The sequence below is a fragment of the Poromitra crassiceps genome, assembly GCF_964638095.1.
Source record: "Poromitra crassiceps genome assembly, chromosome: 5".
NCBI lineage: Eukaryota > Metazoa > Chordata > Actinopteri > Beryciformes > Melamphaidae > Poromitra > Poromitra crassiceps.
The window spans coordinates 30,552,957-30,576,016 of record NC_139642.1 but is presented as its reverse complement, the minus strand read 5'-3'; the positions used below and the strand labels follow the sequence as shown (position 1 = coordinate 30,576,016).

General features: G+C 45.0%; 1 protein-coding gene across 1 annotated transcript; it reads left to right on the top strand.

Annotated features, from left to right (window-relative positions):
• Nucleotides 1–12,748: 12,748 nt before the first annotated feature.
• Nucleotides 12,749–22,787, top strand: daw1 (dynein assembly factor with WDR repeat domains 1; the record flags this gene model as incomplete). The annotated part of the gene is made up of 13 exons (XM_083637035.1): nucleotides 12,749–12,788; nucleotides 12,992–13,064; nucleotides 13,505–13,649; nucleotides 15,230–15,288; nucleotides 15,561–15,683; nucleotides 15,809–15,908; nucleotides 16,539–16,646; nucleotides 17,330–17,436; nucleotides 17,627–17,729; nucleotides 18,334–18,448; nucleotides 18,710–18,786; nucleotides 22,410–22,572; nucleotides 22,753–22,787. 13 exons carry the CDS (start codon nucleotides 12,749–12,751, stop codon nucleotides 22,785–22,787), a joined length of 1,248 nt encoding a protein of 415 aa, XP_083493161.1.
• Between the last annotated feature and the right edge of the window lie 273 nt (nucleotides 22,788–23,060).

Genomic DNA, 23,060 nt, shown 5'->3' with positions numbered 1-23,060 from the left:
CAAACACTCTTTCCTCTGTACTGAGGTGAGATAAGAGGGAGTTACATTAGGACACCACCTCAAATACAAACGCTCTTTCGTCTGTACTGAGGTAAGATAAGAGGGAGTTACATTAGTACACCACCTCAAATACAAACACTCTTCCCTCTGTACTGAGGTGAGATAAGAGGGAGTTACATTAATACACCACCTCAAATACAAACGCTCTTCCCTCTGTACTGAGGTGAGATAAGAGGGAGTTACATTAGTACACCACCTCAAATACAAACGCTCTTTCCTCTGTACTGAGGTGAGATAAGAGGGAGTTACATTAGGACACCACCTCAAATACAAACGCTCTTCCCTCTGTACTGAGGTGAGATAAGAGGGAGTTACATTAGTACACCACCTCAAATACAAACGCTCTTTCCTCTGTACTGAGGTGAGATAAGAGGGAGTTACATTAGTACACCACCTCAAATACAAACGCTCTTCCCTCTGTACTGAGGTGAGATAAGAGGGAGTTACATTAGTACACCACCTCAAATACAAACGCTCTTTCCTCTGTATTGAGGTGAGATAAGAGGGAGTTACATTAGTACACCACCTCAAATACAAACGCTCTTTCCTCTGTACTGAGGTGAGATAAGAGGGCGGCACATGGTTGACCAGAACACTTGCGAAACGTTAGTGATAGGGCACTCTGAACACGGCTGAAACGTTGAGTGTCAGGTCACTCTGAACACGGCTGGATCGTTAGTGTTAGGTCCCATTTCACATGGCTGACCAGAACACGCGCAAAACAGTGTATTTTGCTCACAGGATCACTGGAGAGAGAAAGAGAGACACAGCATGTTAACCTGTGTCTGATACACATTAGTGTCTCCTGCTCACAGGATCACTGGAGAGAGAAAGAGAGACACAGCATGTTAACCTGTGTCTGATACACATTAGTGTCTCCTGCTCACATGATCACTGGAGAGAGAAAGAGAGACACAGCATGTTAACCTGTGTCTGATACACATTAGTGTCTCCTGCTCACAGCCGTCACAGGATCACTGGAGAGAGAAAGAGAGACACAGCATGTTAACCTGTGTCTGATACACATTAGTGTGTCCTGCTCACAGCCGTCACAGGATCACTGGAGAGAGAAAGAGAGACACAGCATGTTAACCTGTGTCTGATACACCTTAGTGTCTCCTGCTCACAGGATCACTGGAGAGAGAAAGAGAGACACAGCATGTTAACCTGTGTCTGATACACATTAGTGTCTCCTGCTCACAGCCGTCACAGGATCACTGGAGAGAGAAAGAGAGACACAGCATGTTAACTTGTGTCTGATACACATTAGTGTCTCCTGCTCACAGGATCACTGGAGAGAGAAAGAGAGACACAGCATGTTAACCTGTGTCTGATACACATTAGTGTCTCCTGCTCACAGCCGTCACAGGATCACTGGAGAGAGAAAGAGAGACACAGCATGTTAACCTGTGTCTGATACACATTAGTGTCTCCTGCTCACAGGATCACTGGAGAGAGAAAGAGAGACACAGCATGTTAACCTGTGTCTGATACACATTAGTGTCTCATGCTCACAGGATCACTGGAGAGAGAAAGAGAGACACAGCATGTTAACCTGTGTCTGATACACCTTAGTGTCTCCTGCTCACAGGATCACTGGAGAGAGAAAGAGAGAGACAGCATGTTAACCTGTTGACGACCAAAATCATGTTACCTCGCCCTAAATCAAACGCCTTGAAAAAAACAGTCATCTATCGTGCCATCAGTCATTGGAACAGCTGCCCCCATCACATACGTCAATCAAACAATAAGTCCTTTTTCAAATTCCATTTAAGAACCCATTACTTAACAGGTGATCAATAGTCCAGCTGGTCACGAGCAACTCCATTTTTGTATTCTCACAAATGTATGTACAATGTAACTTGTAACCCACCCAAAATGCAAATGTGTTATATTACACATATCTGATATATATCATGTATTATAACTTGTAAACATCACACAAATGTGATTGTATATATGTATAAGACTTGTATTGTATTGCATTATTGTATTGTATTTGGACCCCAGGAAGATTAGCTGGTGCCACAGGCATCAGCTAATGGGGATGCTTTTTAAATAAATACATAAATAAATAACCTGTGTCTGATACACCTTAGTGTTTCCTGCTCACAGGATCACTGGAGAGAGAAAGAGAGAGACGTGATGTTAACCTGTGTCTGATACACCTTAGTGTCTCCTGCTCACAGGATCACTGGAAGAAAAAGAGAGAGATGTAATGTTAACCTGTGTCACATTAGGACACCACCTCAAATACAAACGCTCTTCCCTCTGTACTGAGGTGAGATAAGAGGGAGTTACATTAGTACACCACCTCAAATACAAACGCTATTTCCTCTGTACTGAGGTGAGATAAGAGGGAGTTACATTAGTACACCACCTCAAATACAAACGCTCTTCCCTCTGTACTGAGATAAGAGGGAGTTACATTAATACACCACCTCAAATACAAACGCTCTTCCCTCTGTACTGAGGTGAGATAAGAGGGAGTTACATTAGTACACCACCTCAAATACAAACGCTCTTTCCTCTGTACTGAGGTGAGATAAGAGGGAGTTACATTAGTACACCACCTCAAATACAAACGCTCTTTCCTCTGTACTGAGGTGAGATAAGAGGGAGTTACATTAGTACACCACCTCAAATACAAACGCTCTTTCCTCTGTACTGAGGTGAGATAAGAGGGAGTTACATTAGTATTAGTACACCACCTCAAATACAAACGCTCTTCCCTCTGTACTGAGGTGAGATAAGAGGAAGTTACATTAGTACACCACCTCAAATACAAACGCTCTTTCCTCTGTACTGAGGTGAGATAAGAGGGAGTTACATTAGTACACCACCTCAAATACAAACGCTCTTTCCTCTGTACTGAGGTGAGATAAGAGGGAGTTACATTAGTACACCACCTCAAATACAAATGCTCTTTCCTCTGTACTGAGGTGAGATAAGAGGGAGTTACATTAGGACACCACCTCAAATACAAACGCTCTTCCCTCTGTACTGAGGTGAGATAAGAGGGAGTTACATTAGTACACCACCTCAAATACAAACGCTCTTTCCTCTGTACTGAGGTGAGATAAGAGGGAGTTACATTAGTACACCACCTCAAATACAAACGCTCTTTCCTCTGTACTGAGGTGAGATAAGAGGGAGTTACATTAGTACACCACCTCAAATACAAACGCTCTTTCCTCTGTACTGAGGTGAGATAAGAGGGAGTTACATTAGTACACCACCTCAAATACAAACGCTCTTTCCTCTGTACTGAGGTGAGATAAGAGGGCGGCACATGGTTGACCAGAACACTTGCGAAACGTTAGTGATAGGGCACTCTGAACACGGCTGAAACGTTAAGTGTCAGGTCACTCTGAACACGGCTGGATCGTTAGTGTTAGGTCACTCTGAGTACGGCTGGATCGTTAGTGTTAAGTCACTCTGAACACGGCTGAATCGTTAGTGTCAGGTCACTCTGAACACGGCTGGATCGTTAGTGTCAGGTCACTCTGACAACGTCCTGGATCGTTAGTGTTAGGTCACTGTGAACATGGCTGGATCGTTAGTGTTAAGTCACTCTGAACACGGCTGGATCGTTAGTGTTAAGTCACTCTGAACACGGCTGGATCGTTAGTGTTAAGTCACTCTGAACACGGCTGGATCATTAGTGTTGAGTCACTCTGAACACGGCTGGATCGGTTGTGTTGAGTGCCTCTGAACACGGCTGGATCGTTCGTGTAGGACCCATTGCACATGGTTGACCAGAACACTTTTGAAACGTTAGTGATAGGGCACTCTGAACACGGTTGAAAGCTTGGCGTCAGGACACTATGAACACGGCTGAATCGTTAGTGTCAGGTCACTCTGAACACGGCTGGATCGTTAGTGTCAGGTCACTCTGACTACGTCCTGGATCGTTAGTGTTAGGTCACTGTGAACACGGCTGGATCGTTAGTGTTAAGTCACTCTGAACACGGCTGGATCGTTAGTGTTAAGTCACTCTGAACACGGCTGAATCATTAGTGTTGAGTCACTCTGAACACGGCTGGATCGGTTGTGTTGAGTGCCTCTGAACACGGCTGGATCGTTCGTGTAGGACCCATTGCACATGGTTGACCAGAACACTTTTGAAACGTTAGTGATAGGGCACTCTGAACACGGTTGAAAGCTTGGCGTCAGGTCACTATGAACACGGCTGAATCGTTAGTGTCAGGTCACTCTGAACACGGCTGGATCGTTAGTGTCAGGTCACTCTGACTACGTCCTGGATCGTTAGTGTTAGGTCACTGTGAACACGGCTGGATCGTTAGTGTTAAGTCACTCTGAACACGGCTGGATCGTTAGTGTTAAGTCACTCTGAACACGGCTGAATCATTAGTGTTGAGTCACTCTGAACACGGCTGGATCGGTTGTGTTGAGTGCCTCTGAACACGGCTGGATCGTTCGTGTAGGACCCATTGCACATGGTTGACCAGAACACTTTTGAAACGTTAGTGATAGGGCACTCTGAACACGGTTGAAAGCTTGGCGTCAGGTCACTATGAACACGGCTGAATCGTTAGTGTCAGGTCACTCTGAACACGGCTGGATCGTTAGTGTCAGGTCACTCTGACAACTTCCTGGATCGTTAGTGTTAGGTCACTGAACACGGCTGGATCGTTAGTGTTAAGTCACTCTGAACACGGCTGGATCGTTAGTGTTAAGTCACTCTGAACACGGCTGAATCATTAGTGTTGAGTCACTCTGAACACGGCTGGATCGGTTGTGTTGAGTGCCTCTGAACACGGCTGGATCGTTCGTGTAGGACCCATTGCACATGGTTGACCAGAACACTTTTGAAACGTTAGTGATAGGGCACTCTGAACACGGTTGAAAGCTTGGCGTCAGGTCACTATGAACACGGCTGAATCGTTAGTGTCAGGTCACTCTGAACACGGCTGGATCGTTAGTGTCAGGTCACTCTGACAACGTCCTGGATCGTTAGTGTTAAGTCACTGTGAACACGGCTGGATCGTTAGTGTTAAGTCACTCTGAACACGGCTGGATCGTTAGTGTTAAGTCACTCTGAACACGGCTGAATCATTAGTGTTGAGTCACTCTGAACACGGCTGGATCGGTTGTGTTGAGTGCCTCCGAACACGGCTGGATCGTTCGTGTAGGACCCATTGCACATGGTTGACCAGAACACTTTTGAAACGTTAGTGATAGGGCACTCTGAACACGGTTGAAAGCTTGGCGTCAGGTCACTATGAACACGGCTGAATCGTTAGTGTCAGGTCACTCTGAACACGGCTGGATCGTTAGTGTCAGGTCACTCTGACAACGTCCTGGATCGTTAGTGTTAGGTCACTGAACACGGCTGGATCGTTAGTGTTAAGTCACTCTGAACACGGCTGGATCGTTAGTGTTAAGTCACTCTGAACACGGCTGGATCGTTCGTGTAGGACCCATTGCACATGGTTGACCAGAACACTTTTGAAACGTTAGTGATAGGGCACTCTGAACACGGTTGAAAGCTTAGTGTCAGGTCACTATGAACACGGCTGAATCGTTAGTGTCAGGTCACTCTGAACACGGCTGGATCGTTAGTGTCAGGTCACTCTAACAACGTCCTGGATCGTTAGTGTTAGGTCACTGTGAACACGGCTGGATCGTTAGTGTTACGTGACTCTGAATACGGCTGGATCGTTAGTGTTAAGTCACTCTGAACACGGCTGGATCATTAGTGTTGAGTCCCTCTGAACACGGCTGGATCGTTAGTGTTGAGTCACTCTGAACACGGCTGGATCGTTAGTGTTGAGGCTCTCTGAACATGGCTGGATCGTTCGTGTTAGGTCCCATTTCACATGGCTGACCAGAACACGTGCAAAACAGTGTATTTTGCTCACAGGATCACTGGAGAGAGAAAGAGAGACACAGCATGTTAACCTGTGTCTGAAACACATAAGTGTCTCCTGCTCACAGGATCACTGGAGAGAGAAAGAGACACACATCATGTTAATCTGTATCTGATACACCTTAGTGTCTCCTGCTCACAGGATCACTGGAGAGAGAAAGAGAAACACATCATGTTAACCTGTGTCTGATACACCTTAGTGTCTCCTGCTCACAGGATCACTGGAGAGAGAAAGAGAAACACAGCATGTTAACCTGTGTCTGATACACCTTAGTGTCTCCTGCTCACAGCCGTCACAGGATCACTGGAGAGCTAAAGAGAGACACAGCATGTTAACCTGTATCTGATACACATTAGTGTCTCCTGCTCACAGGATCACTGGAGAGAGAAAGTGAGACACAGCATGTTAACCTGTGTCTGATACACATAAGTGTCTCCTGCTCACAGGATCACTGAGAGAAAGAGAGACACATCATGTTAATCTGTACCTGATACACCTTAGTGTCTCCTGCTCACAGGATCACTGGAGAGAGAAAGAGAGACACAGCATGTTAACCTGTGTCTGATACACATAAGTGTCTCCTGCTCACAGGATCACTGAGAGAAAGAGAGACACAGCATGTTAACCTGTATCTGATACACCTTAGTGTCTCCTGCTCACAGGATCACTGGAGAGAGAAAGAGAGACACATCATGTTAATCTGTATCTGATACACCTTAGTGTATCCTGCTCACAGGATCACTGGAGAGAGAAAGAGAAACACAGCATGTTAACCTGTGTCTGATACACCTTAGTGTCTCCTGCTCACAGCCGTCACAGGATCACTGGAGAGAGAAAGAGAGACACAGCATGTTAACCTGTATCTGATACACATTAGTGTCCCCTGCTCACAGGATCACTGGAGAGAGAAAGAGAGACACATCATGTTAACCTGTGTCTGCTTTTTTTTTTTTTTGCTCCAGCATTTGCCGATCCAGCAAACACAGGGATGCGCTCAGAGGGTCTTCAATATTCCTCTTTGCTTGTGCTGTGGGGCCCGCCCACATTTTGGGACTGCTGGTGATGGTTCCATCTTTTCCCCTGCTCACATGTGCTCTGAGCTGCAAACAACATACATGTTTCTATAAAGGAGGTGATTTTTACATGGGATAATTTATTGACAACAAATATTTTCGTTTCCAATTTATATATATATATATATATATATATATATATATATATATATATATAGCCTATATCCCCCCCCCCCCCCGGTTCTCCCCAAAATTTCAATAAACCTTTGGCATATTATTACAATACAACAATACTGGCGGACCATAATAGAAGATGCCAAATCATTCAAAACAATAAGCATTTTGCTTTTAGGAGCATTGTGCCATGCAGCGCTGTTCCAAAACGTGTCAATGTGTGTCGTTGCCTGGGAAACGCACATCCCATAATACAACTGTTCCCATTGCATCCCATAATAGTATGATGCTACTTGGGATGCCATTGCCAACAGTGTTTCCATTGCCCTCAGAAATGCGCAAAATCTAAATATCGCAATAGAAATTGGGTAATGGAAACACGTGAATTTCGAAAAACCTCCCAAATATCGCAAAAAGTTTTTGCGCTCTCATGAGGTGGTTTTTCAGACGTGTCGATATAGCAGTTTATCGAAACAGTTAATGGAAACACATTTTCCGCATTTGCACGTCATGTGACCCTTTCTCCTTTGGAAAAGGAGCGGAAAATAAGTTTGGTAAGTAAGGTTCGATTAGCCGTGGCAAAACCTCCACTCTAACAACGTCCTGGATCGTTAGTGTTAGGTCACTGTGAACACGGCTGGATCGTTAGTGTTACGTGACTCTGAATACGGCTGGATCGTTAGTGTTAAGTCACTCTGAACACGGCTGGATCATTAGTGTTGAGTCACTCTGAACACGGCTGGATCGTTAGTGTTGAGTCACTCTGAACACGGCTGGATCGTTAGTGTTGAGGCTCTCTGAACATGGCTGGATCGTTCGTGTTAGGTCCCATTTCACATGGCTGACCAGAACACGTGCAAAACAGTGTATTTTGCTCACAGGATCACTGGAGAGAGAAAGAGAGACACAGCATGTTAACCTGTGTCTGAAACACATAAGTGTCTCCTGCTCACAGGATCACTGGAGAGAGAAAGAGACACACATCATGTTAATCTGTATCTGATACACCTTAGTGTCTCCTGCTCACAGGATCACTGGAGAGAGAAAGAGAAACACATCATGTTAACCTGTGTCTGATACACCTTAGTGTCTCCTGCTCACAGGATCACTGGAGAGAGAAAGAGAGACACAGCATGTTAACCTGTATCTGATACACATTAGTGTCTCCTGCTCACAGGATCACTGGAGAGAGAAAGTGAGACACAGCATGTTAACCTGTGTCTGATACACATAAGTGTCTCCTGCTCACAGGATCACTGAGAGAAAGAGAGACACATCATGTTAATCTGTACCTGATACACCTTAGTGTCTCCTGCTCACAGGATCACTGGAGAGAGAAAGAGAGACACAGCATGTTAACCTGTGTCTGATACACATAAGTGTCTCCTGCTCACAGGATCACTGAGAGAAAGAGAGACACAGCATGTTAACCTGTATCTGATACACCTTAGTGTCTCCTGCTCACAGGATCACTGGAGAGAGAAAGAGAGACACATCATGTTAATCTGTATCTGATACACCTTAGTGTATCCTGCTCACAGGATCACTGGAGAGAGAAAGAGAAACACAGCATGTTAACCTGTGTCTGATACACCTTAGTGTCTCCTGCTCACAGCCGTCACAGGATCACTGGAGAGAGAAAGAGAGACACAGCATGTTAACCTGTATCTGATACACATTAGTGTCCCCTGCTCACAGGATCACTGGAGAGAGAAAGAGAGACACATCATGTTAACCTGTGTCTGCTTTTTTTTTTTTTTGCTCCAGCATTTGCCGATCCAGCAAACACAGGGATGCGCTCAGAGGGTCTTCAATATTCCTCTTTGCTTGTGCTGTGGGGCCCGCCCACATTTTGGGACTGCTGGTGTTGGTTCCATCTTTTCCCCTGCTCACATGTGCTCTGAGCTGCAAACAACATACATGTTTCTATAAAGGAGGTGATTTTTACATGGGATAATTTATTGACAACAAATATTTTCGTTTCCAATTTCGATTTCAGAGATGCTGTCTAACATAGGTGACTATAGTAGGCTATTTTGGTGTAGTTTGACCTACCTGCATCTGGAGATGGTGTGGGCATAACTGCCGGTGTTTGCACTGTTGAGATTTAGCAATTGTTATTTATGATCAAAATATACTAGCCTATCCTTATTGTTTTTATATATATATATATATATATATATATATATATATATATATATATATATATATATATATATATATATAGCCTATATCCCCCCCCCCCCCCCCCGGTTCTCCCCAAAATTTCAATAAACCTTTGGCATATTATTACAATACAACAATACTGGCGGACCATAATAGAAGATGCCAAATCATTCAAAACAATAAGCATTTTGCTTTTAGGAGCATTGTGCCATGCAGCGCTGTTCCAAAACGTGTCAATGTGTGTCGTTGCCTGGGAAACGCACATCCCATAATACAACTGTTCCCATTGCATCCCATAATAGTATGATGCTACTTGGGATGCCATTGCCAACAGTGTTTCCATTGCCCTCAGAAATGCGCAAAATCTAAATATCGCAATAGAAATTGGGTAATGGAAACACGTGAATTTCGAAAAACCTCCCAAATATCGCAAAAAGTTTTTGCGCTCTCATGAGGTGGTTTTTCAGACGTGTCGATATAGCAGTTTATCGAAACAGTTAATGGAAACACATTTTCCGCATTTGCACGTCATGTGACCCTTTCTCCTTTGGAAAAGGAGCGGAAAATAAGTTCGGTAAGTAAGGTTCGATTAGCCGTGGCAAAACCTCCGCAGCAAGTGGAAAACTTTGAAGCAACGCTACCTAGCAGAAAGGCAAGTGTTGTGCAAAAGCGGAGCCGGGAAAAATAGATAATGTGTAATGGCAGAAATCGGCGTGCGCGCATTTGAGCGGCGAGATGAGGGGATGAAAAGCACACACTGGTGCGGTGGTGCTGTCTGAAGTGAATACAGTGACTGTGAGTAATACATTGCACACGTTTCAGGTGCAATGTTATAATTATAATACAGATTAAACAAGAAGAAAAAGCCAGCACTCAAAAAGTCCTTTTCAATATTTAATTTACCTCAGTCAGGAATACAGCAGCACATACATGTTTCGGCCCTACGGCCTTCCTCAGTGTGGCCTCAGTGACCACACTGAGGAAGGCCGTAGGGCCGAAACATGTATGTGCTGCTGTATTCCTGACTGAGGTAAATTAAATATTGAAAAGGACTTTTTGAGTGCTGGCTTTTTCTTCTTGTTTAATTTGTACTTGTGCCGTGCACCGGACCTCTTTGTTCACTCTCCGAGTGTGCTCGCATTTTTCTACTTTTGGATAATTATAATACAGACATTCCGATTATTGCACCATATCAGCCTTTTCCCCCCTCCTCCATCTCTAAATCGGACCAGTTGTAGGCTATTAGGCTACATTTTTTCCTCTGCCTGTCGCGCTCACTGCATTCACTGCAGCCAGCAACGTTGCCACTCATTTTATTTTGAATTGATAATCAGGCTCGTTTATATGCGTTGTAACTTCGTGTTGTGATTTGCATTGACCATTGGTTGGATTTGAGCATGCAGGGGACGGGATGATATGGCCATATGGGGCAGATCCCCATGCGTAATCACTGTGGCAGCTGCTGGTAACGGGGAATTGCGTTCAGGTGTGTGCGCCGTCAGACCAAACTCAACTTCAATGGAAACGCCTACAAGTCGCAATTGTACATTGTCGAAGTTGTAGAAATATCGCAATTATTTTGCGAAAAACTAATGGAAACACAGATGCGAACAGGTTAGCTAAAAGTTTAGCGTCGCCAGCGAGGGCCCCCACCGTTGCGGTCGGGGTAGGCTACGTTTCGAAATCCATTTAACCATTTAAACCATTTAACATCATTGCCATATCTGAAACCTGGATCCACCCAGACAAAGGAATGGACTGAAAGGCGCACTGTGCATCTGCGCTTCCTAATTGCAAATTCATTCATTCATCAAAAATAATATTTGCATGTATTTATCAATACATGCAATTTACTTAGTGACAGCCAATATGGATTCAGAAGCAAATCAACTTCACACGCATTGATGGAATCAATAGAAGATATAACAAACTCCATTGACCAGAAACTGCACTCTATAGGGATATTATTGACCTCAAAAAGGCATTTGATACCATCAACCATGATAGGAAACAATACGTGAAGTTAGGCCCTGTGTTTTCCTCACCTCTTCCTTCAAACACCATTGCTGTGGCGAGGTGAGTGCTCAGTAGCCTACGGGGTAATACTCTCCCACTAAATCCATTAGGTCCTCTTTGCGCGGCTCGCGAGACGATGGTTACTTGTGTGGTTTTGCGGTAAAAGTGGCTCTCTTGACTTTGACGAGCCAAACAAAAGAGACTGCATGGCGCGCGCCTAATTAGTGAATTCTGCCCCGCCACTTGTCGCAAGTCACGTGACGTTTGACCACACAGAGGTCATAGAGTCAACGCTGTGCAGCCAATCCATTTAGAGGGATGATATGATTGGCTACTGCTAATCTTCCACAACAACACAAATCACAAACCACACCGACATCAAAGGTGCACCTGTATAAACAAAATGCCGATCCCAGGCCTTGCAGACATGTTTTGTTTTTGTGTGTGTGTGTGTGTGTGTGTGTGTGTGTGTGTGTGGGGGGGGGGGGTTAAGGAGAAGTCAGTGAGTTGAGGTTGTGCACACGCGCGCGCGCGCACACACGCACGCACGCACGCACACACACACACACACACACACACACACACACACACACACACACACACACACACACACACACACACACACACACACACACACACACACACACACACACACACACACACACACGTGCGCAGATGCACAGTGCGCCTTTCAGTCCATTCCTTTGTCTGGGTGGATCCAGGTTTCAGATATGGCATTTCCCATTTTACACTATGCCATTTTCACGTCTAGGTCTAAAAGCCGGCTCCTACCAGAGTCTTCACGTGAAGTGAAGAGGTTATCCGATGCAAATGAGTCAAACGTTGAGGTTGAGCCACTCCCCGATCTGCGTACTGCAGTCAGGGCTACTTGACTGTTGGCGGGGATGGGTGGCAGTGGCACGTCTCTCCTCTAGGGGGCGATAATTCTTGGATCTCTCTCTCCATTCTTCGGTTTCAGTAGCAAAATATCTTACTTTTTAAAAGACTCCTGCGCCTCATACACTGCGTGACAGGAGGACGGAGTGCTATTTATTCGACCTCAAAATCATTCAAGAACAGTAGAAACTCTGGCCAGAGTTGATCGAACACACTTTCAGTCGTGGTGGCTACATTGATAGTAAAACTTAACATTATCCTGGCCACACAAACATTGCCATTACCACATAATGCAATCAAAACATGAGCACAACATCACCAAAGCACGTTTTTAACTTGCTATACAGTAACAAGCTTCCCACAAGGACATGAACGCCAGCCTGGAAAAAAATCCTGCAGAAGGAGTTTGTTGTGTTTATGTCCGTATTACGCATGCGTGGTGAGTGCGCGCGCCATGAGTCCGTCGGCATAGCAACGGTCTGTTGATAGAGGATGTAAAGTGAGTAAGGCTACTGACAACAAGGTAAAATGAAACTTAAACGATTCCTGCTCAGATATTATCCACCAGGTAAGACAAATAGTAATATTTCTGTTAGTTATTTATGCCGTGGGATATCAAGTGTAAACTTTTGGCAGACAGTAGGCTATAGCAGACACTAATTTGACTTGCACAAAGCTATCTTTGGCTAATGATAGCCAACTTGCTGGTGTTATTTATTATAGCCTAAGTTCACAAGTTATCACCAAGTTATCCAATACCATTTTCCTTAGGTATCATCCTGGAATATGAGAAAGGTGGAAATTTGAGGACCAAATCAATCGACCTGTTGGACTTATCTCCAGAGTACGTGAGTTTACACTAACATTCATTACATTACTGTGGCTATGGTTAGCCTAGTGTTACATTAGGCAGCCACAAATAACTTGTTAGTGACAACAAAAACAACTTTCCGCCAGTTTTTATTTCATTATAGCTGAGGTCGGAGACTTAAATCTAACACGAAGAATATTTTCAAGTAGTCTATTTTCCTTGCATTTTTACCTATATGGTTTTACTGGATTGAAGGGATGTTATCATTGTAAAAAAAAAAAAAAAAAATCATCTCCATGCAGTGCTTCATACACATTGTTTGTAGAGTAACATACTCAACATGTTAGACCTTTGAGTTACTTTTATGTTTGAGTTATTTTATGGATATATGCAACTTACTTGTTTTCCAGGTTCTCGCATTTCAAATTGTATGTAAATCTATCCCAAATTGACTGTATTTTGTCACCATGCAGGACAAACCCAGATGAGTTGGTGGCAGAGATCATGCAGTCGGAGCCTCTCATCACTGAGTCCCGGGCTGACCAGGTCAAGCATCTCATCCTCCGACTTCAGGAGAAACAGGGCCAGCCGGACCACCACAGGTTCTCTCTCTTCAAGGTCAGAAACCTCCTAGATTGAACCGTTTGTAAATGTTTGAGGTACAGTATGTATATGTGTATGTTTTAAAACTGGTCCGTACATACAATCAGTTGTGGTTGCACAGTGTACAGCAGTGCACTGCATACAATACAGTACCTTGCTCAGTGCTAGTGGCAAAAGCAGGAAACATCTAGTTTACAACCTCCATAAATATCCATCAGCCTGAAATAACGACCTGAGTTTCTTCAGATCCTCTATCACAGGAGTTCCCAAACGTTTCAGACCAAGTATCACTATAGGCCTACTTTTACTGAAGTGTGGCTTTCAGGTACTTTATCCACCACTGGCTAAGAGGGAAATGTCTGTGATTGCGGCACAAGAGCAAGAAGAATAGACTGTGTCCACTTTGCTCTGTAAGATGCATCTAGTGCAGGAGTGGGAGGGGGGTTGTATAGGCTAAAAGGTGTGTAAGATGCATCTAGTGCAGGAGTGGGAGGGGGGGGGGTTGTATAGGCTAAAAGGTGTACTAAAAATACCCAGCCTATATAGACTTTCCCTCTCTCCTCTTTGTGGGCTGATGCTAAAAGCTGAAGCGGGGGTCCAGCCGAGTGTGGGCTTCATTAGAGGGGAAATTACGAAGAAATGGAGGAGAGTTTTACATTTGGAAGTACTCCTACATATGTTATTGTTGTACCACACAAGCATGTGTGCATGTGCACGCGTGCATTTGCACAGTTCTAAGTCACAGATGTAACAGAAGTAAGCACACACAACACAGAACACACACACACACACACACACACACACACACACACACACACACACACCTTGAAACACAGGTTTAAGCAGACATCGTTGAAACAGAAAATGCCATTAGATTTTGAAGTGGATAATTTACATCCTTGCTGCTCCATTCATTTCTTAATTTGTTTCTTTTTAAAACTGGCCTTTCATGCCCACTGCATGTTCTTTCATGGGAAATTACAACATTTAAACTAGACTCGTTCATCAGGGACACGCTAAAGAATCATTAACAGTCTTCCTGAGAGACGACGTGATAGGTTATAGTTGTGTGCCCTGGCGCACCACCAGGCGGACCCCCGTGGACCACTGCTCTATCACACCAAAATGTCTTTGGACACAGCAGGCATTATTCATCAGATTGAAGGAATTAAACTGATTGTGGATTGTGCCTTCAATGTGCCTTGTGTGTTTGTTTGTTACTCTTACATTCACAGGTTAATGATCATAGTTTGGATGGTGGATTTTGGCTCCGCCAGCTAATTGTACTCTAGCATCATATTGGTGGCTGAAAGTGTATAGTGTCCCAGTTTTGCCAAGGCCTTCTGATTGGTGCTTTTTGTGAATATTATTTTGAGGCGTTTGAACAGTGTGATATTAGCGCTAGTGCTTCAAAGTGACACTAGAGGGCAGCAGCGCCTAAGGTACAAAATATCCCCAGCACATCAAAGTCAGATGAATTATGTATGGATATTACACACGGAAAGTTACAGCTTTGAATTAAATTAAGTCAATAACTCAAGTCTATCGCCTCAGAGATAATTTTGTAATCTTCTTTCTCTGGTGTCTTTTTGCAGGCGCTGCAGGCACACATACTGCCACTGACAAATGTTGCCTTCAATAAATCAGGCTCGAGGTGAGTCTAGATTCAGAAGAGCCTATGCAGGAGGTGGTTGGTGGGGGAGAGGAGCAGGTCTGGGAACAGGGTGTGATGTGTACACTGTAGGTACATACAGCAACACTGCTGGCCTGGGACATGTTTCCAGGCTGAGGAGAAGGTAAATAGTACCACCTCTCTCTCTCTCTCTCTCTCTCTCTCTCTCTCTCTCTTTCTCTCTCTCTCTCTCTCTCTCTCTCTCTCTCTCTCTCTCTCTCTCTCTCTCTCTCTCTCTCTCTCTCTCTCTGCAGGTTTATCACTGGGAGCTATGACAGGACATGTAGGATATGGGACACAGCTTCAGGCACAGAGCTGCACACCTTGGAGGGTCACAGGAATGTGGTGTATGCCATTGCATTCAACAACCCCTATGGGTAATAAGTTGTTTTGAGCAAAACCTTCAAAGTGTCAGAATGCTACGTTGCTCCTTTTGGCACTCAATTTTGTATTCAACTCTTCAGAAAAATAAATAAAATAATTTTATCTTCCTGAAATTCAGAGACAAGATTGCCACTGGGTCTTTTGATAAGACCTGCAAGCTGTGGAGTGCAGAGACCGGAAAATGTTTTCATACCTTTCGGGGACACATGGCAGAAATAGTACGTACATTCTGTTATAAGGGAGAAATATTTGATTTTGGATTGTTTTTATTTCAATATTGGCTAACGGTTGCTTCATATGCTAAAGGCTAGATTGTCTGTATCCATTACACACTTTTCTACAGCAGGATTAAGTGGGTTTTGTGGCAACGAGGGCCAACTTTGCATATAAATTGCATGATATCACTGCATGAAACTATGCCCCTGCTCGCAAATAATCTCTGTTGATAACAAAATCTAAAGCAAAATAATAGGAAAACCACTTGTAATGCAGAAAGGAAGAAAATGTATTCAAGCTTAACACCGCAAAAAAATCCCACCAAATGTGGAGTGTGCATAATCCAGTGATACCTTTTCCACAGCTTTGGAACACCATGTTTTGCAATGTTAAGCTTGAATAAATGTTCCTACTTTCTGCATTACAAGTAGTCTCCCTCCTCCCATCATTTTGCATAGTTTTGTTGAGAGCCCTTAATTGATTTCCACCTGTTTACCTTTTATCTGGTGTCAGGAGAGCAAAGTCTAAAATGATAATACGTAGATATACTAAATATGTGCCTGTTGAATCCTGTGTGGTTCTGTAGCAGAGCCTAGGGCTAGTAACTGATAAGACTGCTGTGCATGGTGTAGGTCTGCCTGGCATTCAACCCGCAGAGTACCCTGGTGGCCACAGGCAGCATGGACACCAGCGCCAAGCTGTGGGATGTGCAGACTGGCGAGGAGGCGGCCACCCTGACTGTGAGTTAGCGTTTCTTTACCTGCTGTCTTTGTTGCCGTCTGCTTGTCTGTTCATCTATCATTATTATCCATCTATCATTTCTACCATCTGGGCAGAAATGAAATCCACCCATTACTGATGTACTGTATTGGGTCATTTTATTCATTCACTTCTGACAGCAACTATTCATTCATGGGGAACTGTTGGCCTTTCGGATGCCCAACTTCTTTTGCAGCTCACTTGTCCCCCCATGATCTGATGGGGGATGTAGCTGTAATACTTGAATAAGGTAATCTTAACCCTCCCTGAGGGGTGAGGCCAGCCATCTTTCATGTAGGGGGCGGGGCTGCATGTGGGAGTTTGGTGTGGCCGGTTGGCTGGCTGGCTGGCGTTGTGTTCCAGAGAGGGGCAAAAACTCTGAAAATCACAGCTTCCTCCGTTCTTTTAGTACTTCCACTATGAAAAATGAATCATATTTTATTATTATTGATCATATATTTGAATCCTATTTATTTATTTCTCTATTTCTCTATTTATTTATTTATTTATTTATTTATTTATTTATTTATTTATTTTAAGAATATTCTCCTTTTTAGACTGCAGTTCTATGAACTCTGCATACTAATTTCCTTTGATGTGCTCATTTTTATCCTCTATTATCCCTCCTCTCTCTCATTCTTGTTCCCTCGCTCTCTGACTCCAGGGTCACACTGCAGAGGTCATCGCTCTCTCCTTCAACACAGTGGGCAGCCAGCTCGTCACCGGCTCCTTTGACCACACCGTCTCTATATGGGACGTTGCTTCAGGCAGGTCAGATGATGACAACGTCACTCTGTGTGTGTGTGTGTGTGTGTGTGTGTGTGTGTGTGTGTGTGTGATGTGTGATGTGTGTATGTACATACAGTAGCACATATGGACGCCCCGTACATGTACACACAGTGTGCACATGTATAGTACGTGTGTCTGACTCAGTGCTGCTCTCTGTGTGTTTCCCCCCCAGTCGTGTTCACACTCTGATGGGACACCGCGGGGAAATCACCAATGTTCAGTTTAACTGGGACTGCTCCCTCATCATCACAGGCTCCATGGACAAAACCTGCAAGGTGAGCACGCTCCTCTGCTCCCCCAAAGCCTGGCATCTAGAAGAGCTGCAGCAACCAGGGATCTTGCACTTGGGGATCGGGTTTTTTTATGCCTCCCTGGAATATTCTTTGCCATGAAATATTATCCCAAAACACTATTTGTTGCCAGGCAGCAATAGTTTGACGTTGAACATTGTCATTCAGTCATCCTTATGGACTATTGGAGCCTTAGTGATTGAGGTGGCGTAACTATTTGAGATAGATGGCTCTTCTCCTCCCCATCTGCTCTCTCTCTCCCATCCCTCACACTCCATCTCCCACACACCCTTGCCTCTAAGGTTTACATCATTTAGAAGGGTGAAATTAAATCCTCCAATCCTAATTCCTTAATTATGCCAAGATGATTCATGCTCACAAGTCAGAATTATTCACATCGCTGCCTTCCCTAGGGGAGACTGGCAAAATAAAGCCAGTTAAGACAGCTAACAGGTCCATGCAAGCATGTTTTTTAAGGTCGAGGTTGTGTTTGTTTTTCACATGTGTATGTGTGTATGTAGTTCATGTGCATGTGTGCTTTTGAATGTGTGTATCTCTATTGTGATGGTGTTTTTGTGTGTGTTTGCAGCTGTGGGAGACAGTTGGTGGGAAGTGTGTGACCACCCTGGTTGGACACACAGAAGAAGTGCTGGATGTGTGTTTTGATTTAACTGGTCAGCTCATTGCTACTGCCTCCGCTGATGGTGAGACTCACTGCAGAATTTACAACTACAGTTCAAATGTCATCAATTCTCAGCATACCTAATATCCAGGGGTTTGGTTTTATTTTTTCTACTGAATACCACTTTTCTTGTTTTACCACTTTTTCCTCACTATGTCCTCCTTTTGTAAACTGAAGCAATTTCCTCACGTCACATAGCAATACATTCAAAATGTCGGAAACTACAAAAAGGCACAATGCATGATATGTCCGCTAAAGCTTTGCCTGGCCCTGTCTGTGTTAGGTACAGCTCGAGTGTACAGTGCAGCCACACACCAGTGTCTCGCCAAGCTGGACGGCCACAAGGAAGAGATCTCCAAGGTGAGTCAAGCCCAAACGTCTTCTCTGCCACAGACTGTAGATCGCTCTTTTATGTCACCAGGGCACAAACGTCTTCTCTGCCACAGACTGTAGATCGCTCTTTTATGTCACCAGGGCACAAACGTCTTCTCTGCCACAGACTGTAGATAGGCTCCGGCGCACTTGGGAGTAAGTATAGTGTTTCATGCAGGGCAGAGAGCCGATCTTGTGATTGGAAGGTTGCCACTTTCATCACCTGTGCCAGCTCAAGACTTTTGGGCAAGTGATGTACACAAGTGTCACCTACCCTCCCTCATATATTACTCATGATCTGCCCCTCACCGAGGTACTTAACTGCTGCCGGGGCCAGGAGTACAAGATTGATGTACTAGGCAGCTATCAGGTGGGGATTTTATTTTTGTAAGGCTCAGTCCCCAGCTCAAACTCTCCTGGCAATTTCTGTAAATAGGACGAGTCTCAACTGTGGGGTAATAAATCATGATGCTGAAGGCTGCTTTCACAGGATGTCACAGGATGTAGCTTAGCATGTCTGGATGGACGGTCGGATTGGGAGGAAAAACACCTTTTGATTTTGATTTTGCCTGCCTAGCACAATCTATTAGTCTTTTGATCTGCAGTGTGTGTCATCGTTTTCTGCTCCGTGCCAAAGCGCACGCACCAACACAGCTTTCTGGAAACACGATGACCGACAACTGATGTCAGTTTTGAAAAACAACACATTCATTTAATTTCATTCCAAAATACTATTTTGTTACCCAAAATATCACTCACTCACTCACTCACTCACTCACTCACCCCATCCTCAAATATGTTAGGATTCGCAAAATTCTCAAATTTTGATTTTGAAGGCAGGGGTTCTCAGTATGTTTTATCTTGTTTTGGAAAAATGCCTTTTGCACATCGGTGGTTTTTATTTCAGTGTATTCTACCTATAGAGTACATCATGAAATTTGACAAATACCATCTACACACACAGTATGTTATCTCTCTCACCATTGAGTGACCAGGGTCTGACCTCTGGGACCCATGTAGCTTTTGAACTCAGTGCGCCTAATAACTGCACCCATCACATATAATACTGTACCATCACATGTAATCATGTGATGTCCACAAAATGAGACTTTAAACTTTTAACCCTGTGCAACACGACCTGCCATTAGCTGTGAGGGCTTGGCTGGAGATGTGTGTCTGTTTGTTTGACCCATTTGCCAGTTTTGTGTGTGTGTGTGTGTGTGTGTGTGTGTGTGTGTGTGTGTGTGTGTGTGCGCGTGCGTGCGTGCTCGCGCATTGTGTGTGTGTGTGTGCATCGTGTGTGTCTGTGTGCGCGTGTGCATCGTGTGTGTGTGTGTGCACATCATGTGTGTGTGTGCGTGTGTGCATCGGGTGTGTGTGTGCATCGTGTGTCTGTGTCGTGTGTGCATCATTGATTGATTGATTGATTGATTGACTTTATTTGGTGAATGTCAACAAAGAGACAGGGAATACAGACAATCACCGAGGATAAAAACACAATAAAGCCGTAGCATAAAGCATAGGCTTGTTTCCATTGCGGTCCTCACATCATGTGTGTGTGTGCATCATGTGTGTGTGTGCGTGTGTGCATCGTGTGTGTGTGTGCATCGTGTGTGTCTGTGTGCGCGTGTGCATCGTGTGTGTCTGTGTGCACATCATGTGTGTGTGTGTGTGTGTGTGTGCGTGTGTGCATCGTGTGTGTGTGTGCATCGTGTGTGTCTGTGTGCACGTGTGCATCGTGTGTGTGTGTGTGTGTCTGTCCTGCAGGCTTTGGCTCAGAGGGCTGCTGCTGTGTGTGAGGGGCTAAGAAGCAGCCTCTGTTTACTGAAACACATCAGGCAGCCAGTAATAAATAGGCTGGATGGAGGATGATTCCAGAGGATTATGACAGTAATCTCTCCCTAACAGGACACCTCTCCCCCTCCCCCCCATATTTCTTAACCATGACCGTCGATCTTTCCTTTTATCAGTCTCTCCCTCTATTTCTGTTCCTCCTCTCTCTCTGCCCTCGTTTTCACTTTGATTTCCCTGTTCACTCACATCCCTCCTCTACTTATTTCCCCGCACCGCCTTTTGCTTGTTATTTTGGGGGATGGTGGACCGTCCTGAGCAGCTTGACAGTGATCAGGTAACGCTGTGTATTTCCACCCAAGTGCAGAGAAAACGCAATTGCAGTCGATAATTACAGTCTCTTGACTGGACTTGCAAAACGTAACAAAAGCAACAAAAGACTACTGCCAAACAGTGCAGGGAATAACATTACACAGGCCGGATTGAATACACGGCAGGATAACTAAGCAATACAAGCGCTACTGTAGACTGGGCTGGAAAACACTCTCACACAGAGAGGAGGCAGATGGAGACTCAGGATACTAGGAGCATAGATTCAGGAAGCATTTCCAAGTTTCAGCAGGGCAGGTCTGAAAGCATACACTGTTAAATAGACCGCCAAACAGGTGCAGGAAATCACAGGCAGAGTGTGGGCAGATTAGAGGAGATTTCCTATAGGCCGCTTACTCCCGCCAAACGCCAAGCTGGCGCTGAGGGCGGGAAGCACGGCTGGTACCTGGGACAGTGCCGGGCAGACCTCTGGCTCCAGGCTGGTACCAGGGACAGTGCCGGGCAGACCTCTGGCTCCAGGCTGGTACCTGGGACAGTGCCGGGCAGACCTCTGGCTCCAGGCTGGTACCTGGGACAGCGCCGGGCAGACCTCTGGCTCCACGAGCGCTGTTGTGGTCAGCACCTCGGGTCGGACAGTTCTCTGACAGATGTAGTTGCGCTGGCCCATGGTTCAGTGAGCATGTCAGATCCGTGCTAAAAAATGACCTGTGGAATGAATATCAATCTCAACACTGGCACGACATGAATGCATTGTTTTTACAGATTCTACATCTTTCATAATTGCCCTTCTTTTCATATTCTTCTAATTATACCTCTTTGCTGGCTATTATGTCTCTCTGCATTTTAACCCCCACCCCCCCTCCCCACTCACTGTTCTCTCTCCATTTCTATACCTGCCTGAGCTTCCGCTCTCCCTCCGGTGCTCCATCTCTGTCTACTTCCACAGTCCGTTTCCTGTCTGGGGTCACTTGTTGTAGCTCCGTTTAGAGCTTTAATAAAAACACACTTTACTTTGAGGGCCTTCTAGCGCCGGCCTAATTTAATCATGGCCTCCCTTATCTCAGCGTGTGGAAACAAAGCACTTCGGGGGGAAGGATGCAGCCGGCCTCTAACCCAATCAGCTTTAGACATGTTTTTCATAATAGTCCATGGGGGGCTTCACTAAGTAGTACAGCTAGTGCCCTTATCCGCCTGTGAGATATTTCAAGTTGCTTGACCTCTGTGTGGCCTATACTTGTATATTTAATGCTGCTGACATAGTGAAAGTGCTCGAAATGCTCTCATTTTGCCCTTTGTCATTTCTACCACTTCTGGCGCAATCTCCTATTCAGCACTCCCTCTTTACTCTCTCTATCCCTGATGTATCACACATCCACATATATACACACACACACACACACACACACACACACACACACACACACACACCACTCTCCACCCCTCTGCTCTGCTCAACACTGACTCTTCCTGACTCTTTTTGTCTTTGGTAGATCAGCTTCACCCCGCAGGGCAGCCGGGTGCTGACTGCCAGCTCAGACAAGACAGCTCGTGTGTGGGACACTCAGTCTGGAGTCTGCCTGCAGATCCTGGAGGGGCACACCGACGAGATCTTCTCTGCTGCCTTCAACTACGAGGGTGACACCATCATTACAGGTAGACGCTGTCCCCCCACACACATGCACGCACGCACGCACACACACACACACCACATCTGAGTCTGACAATCATGCGTTGTTAAAATGTAGCCTTGAGCAGCGAATAAAGTGTCCCTCTCCAGCCGTCACTAATGCTTAATGTGTGCAGCCACCTGTTCTTGTCTGTGCCCCTCTGCAGGCAGTAAGGATAACACATGTCGGATCTGGCGTTGACCCGTCCCATGCCCCGCAGGTGTGCAAAGAGGCACAGGCGGTCCGACTAGGTGGCCGGATACAGGAACAGAAGAATCACAGCGTTAACTGTGTGCGACACGGAGTCCACCTTTCTGTCGTACAGCTGAAAGATCTGCAGAGATCTGAGTCAAACGGGGATAAAAAAAAAATCCGATTTTCTTTTTCTTTGTCAGTTCAAAGCCTTTTTGCAAAGCATTATTGCAGATGTGCATTTGCCGTACACTACAGTAACGCTGTTCATAAAACGTCATC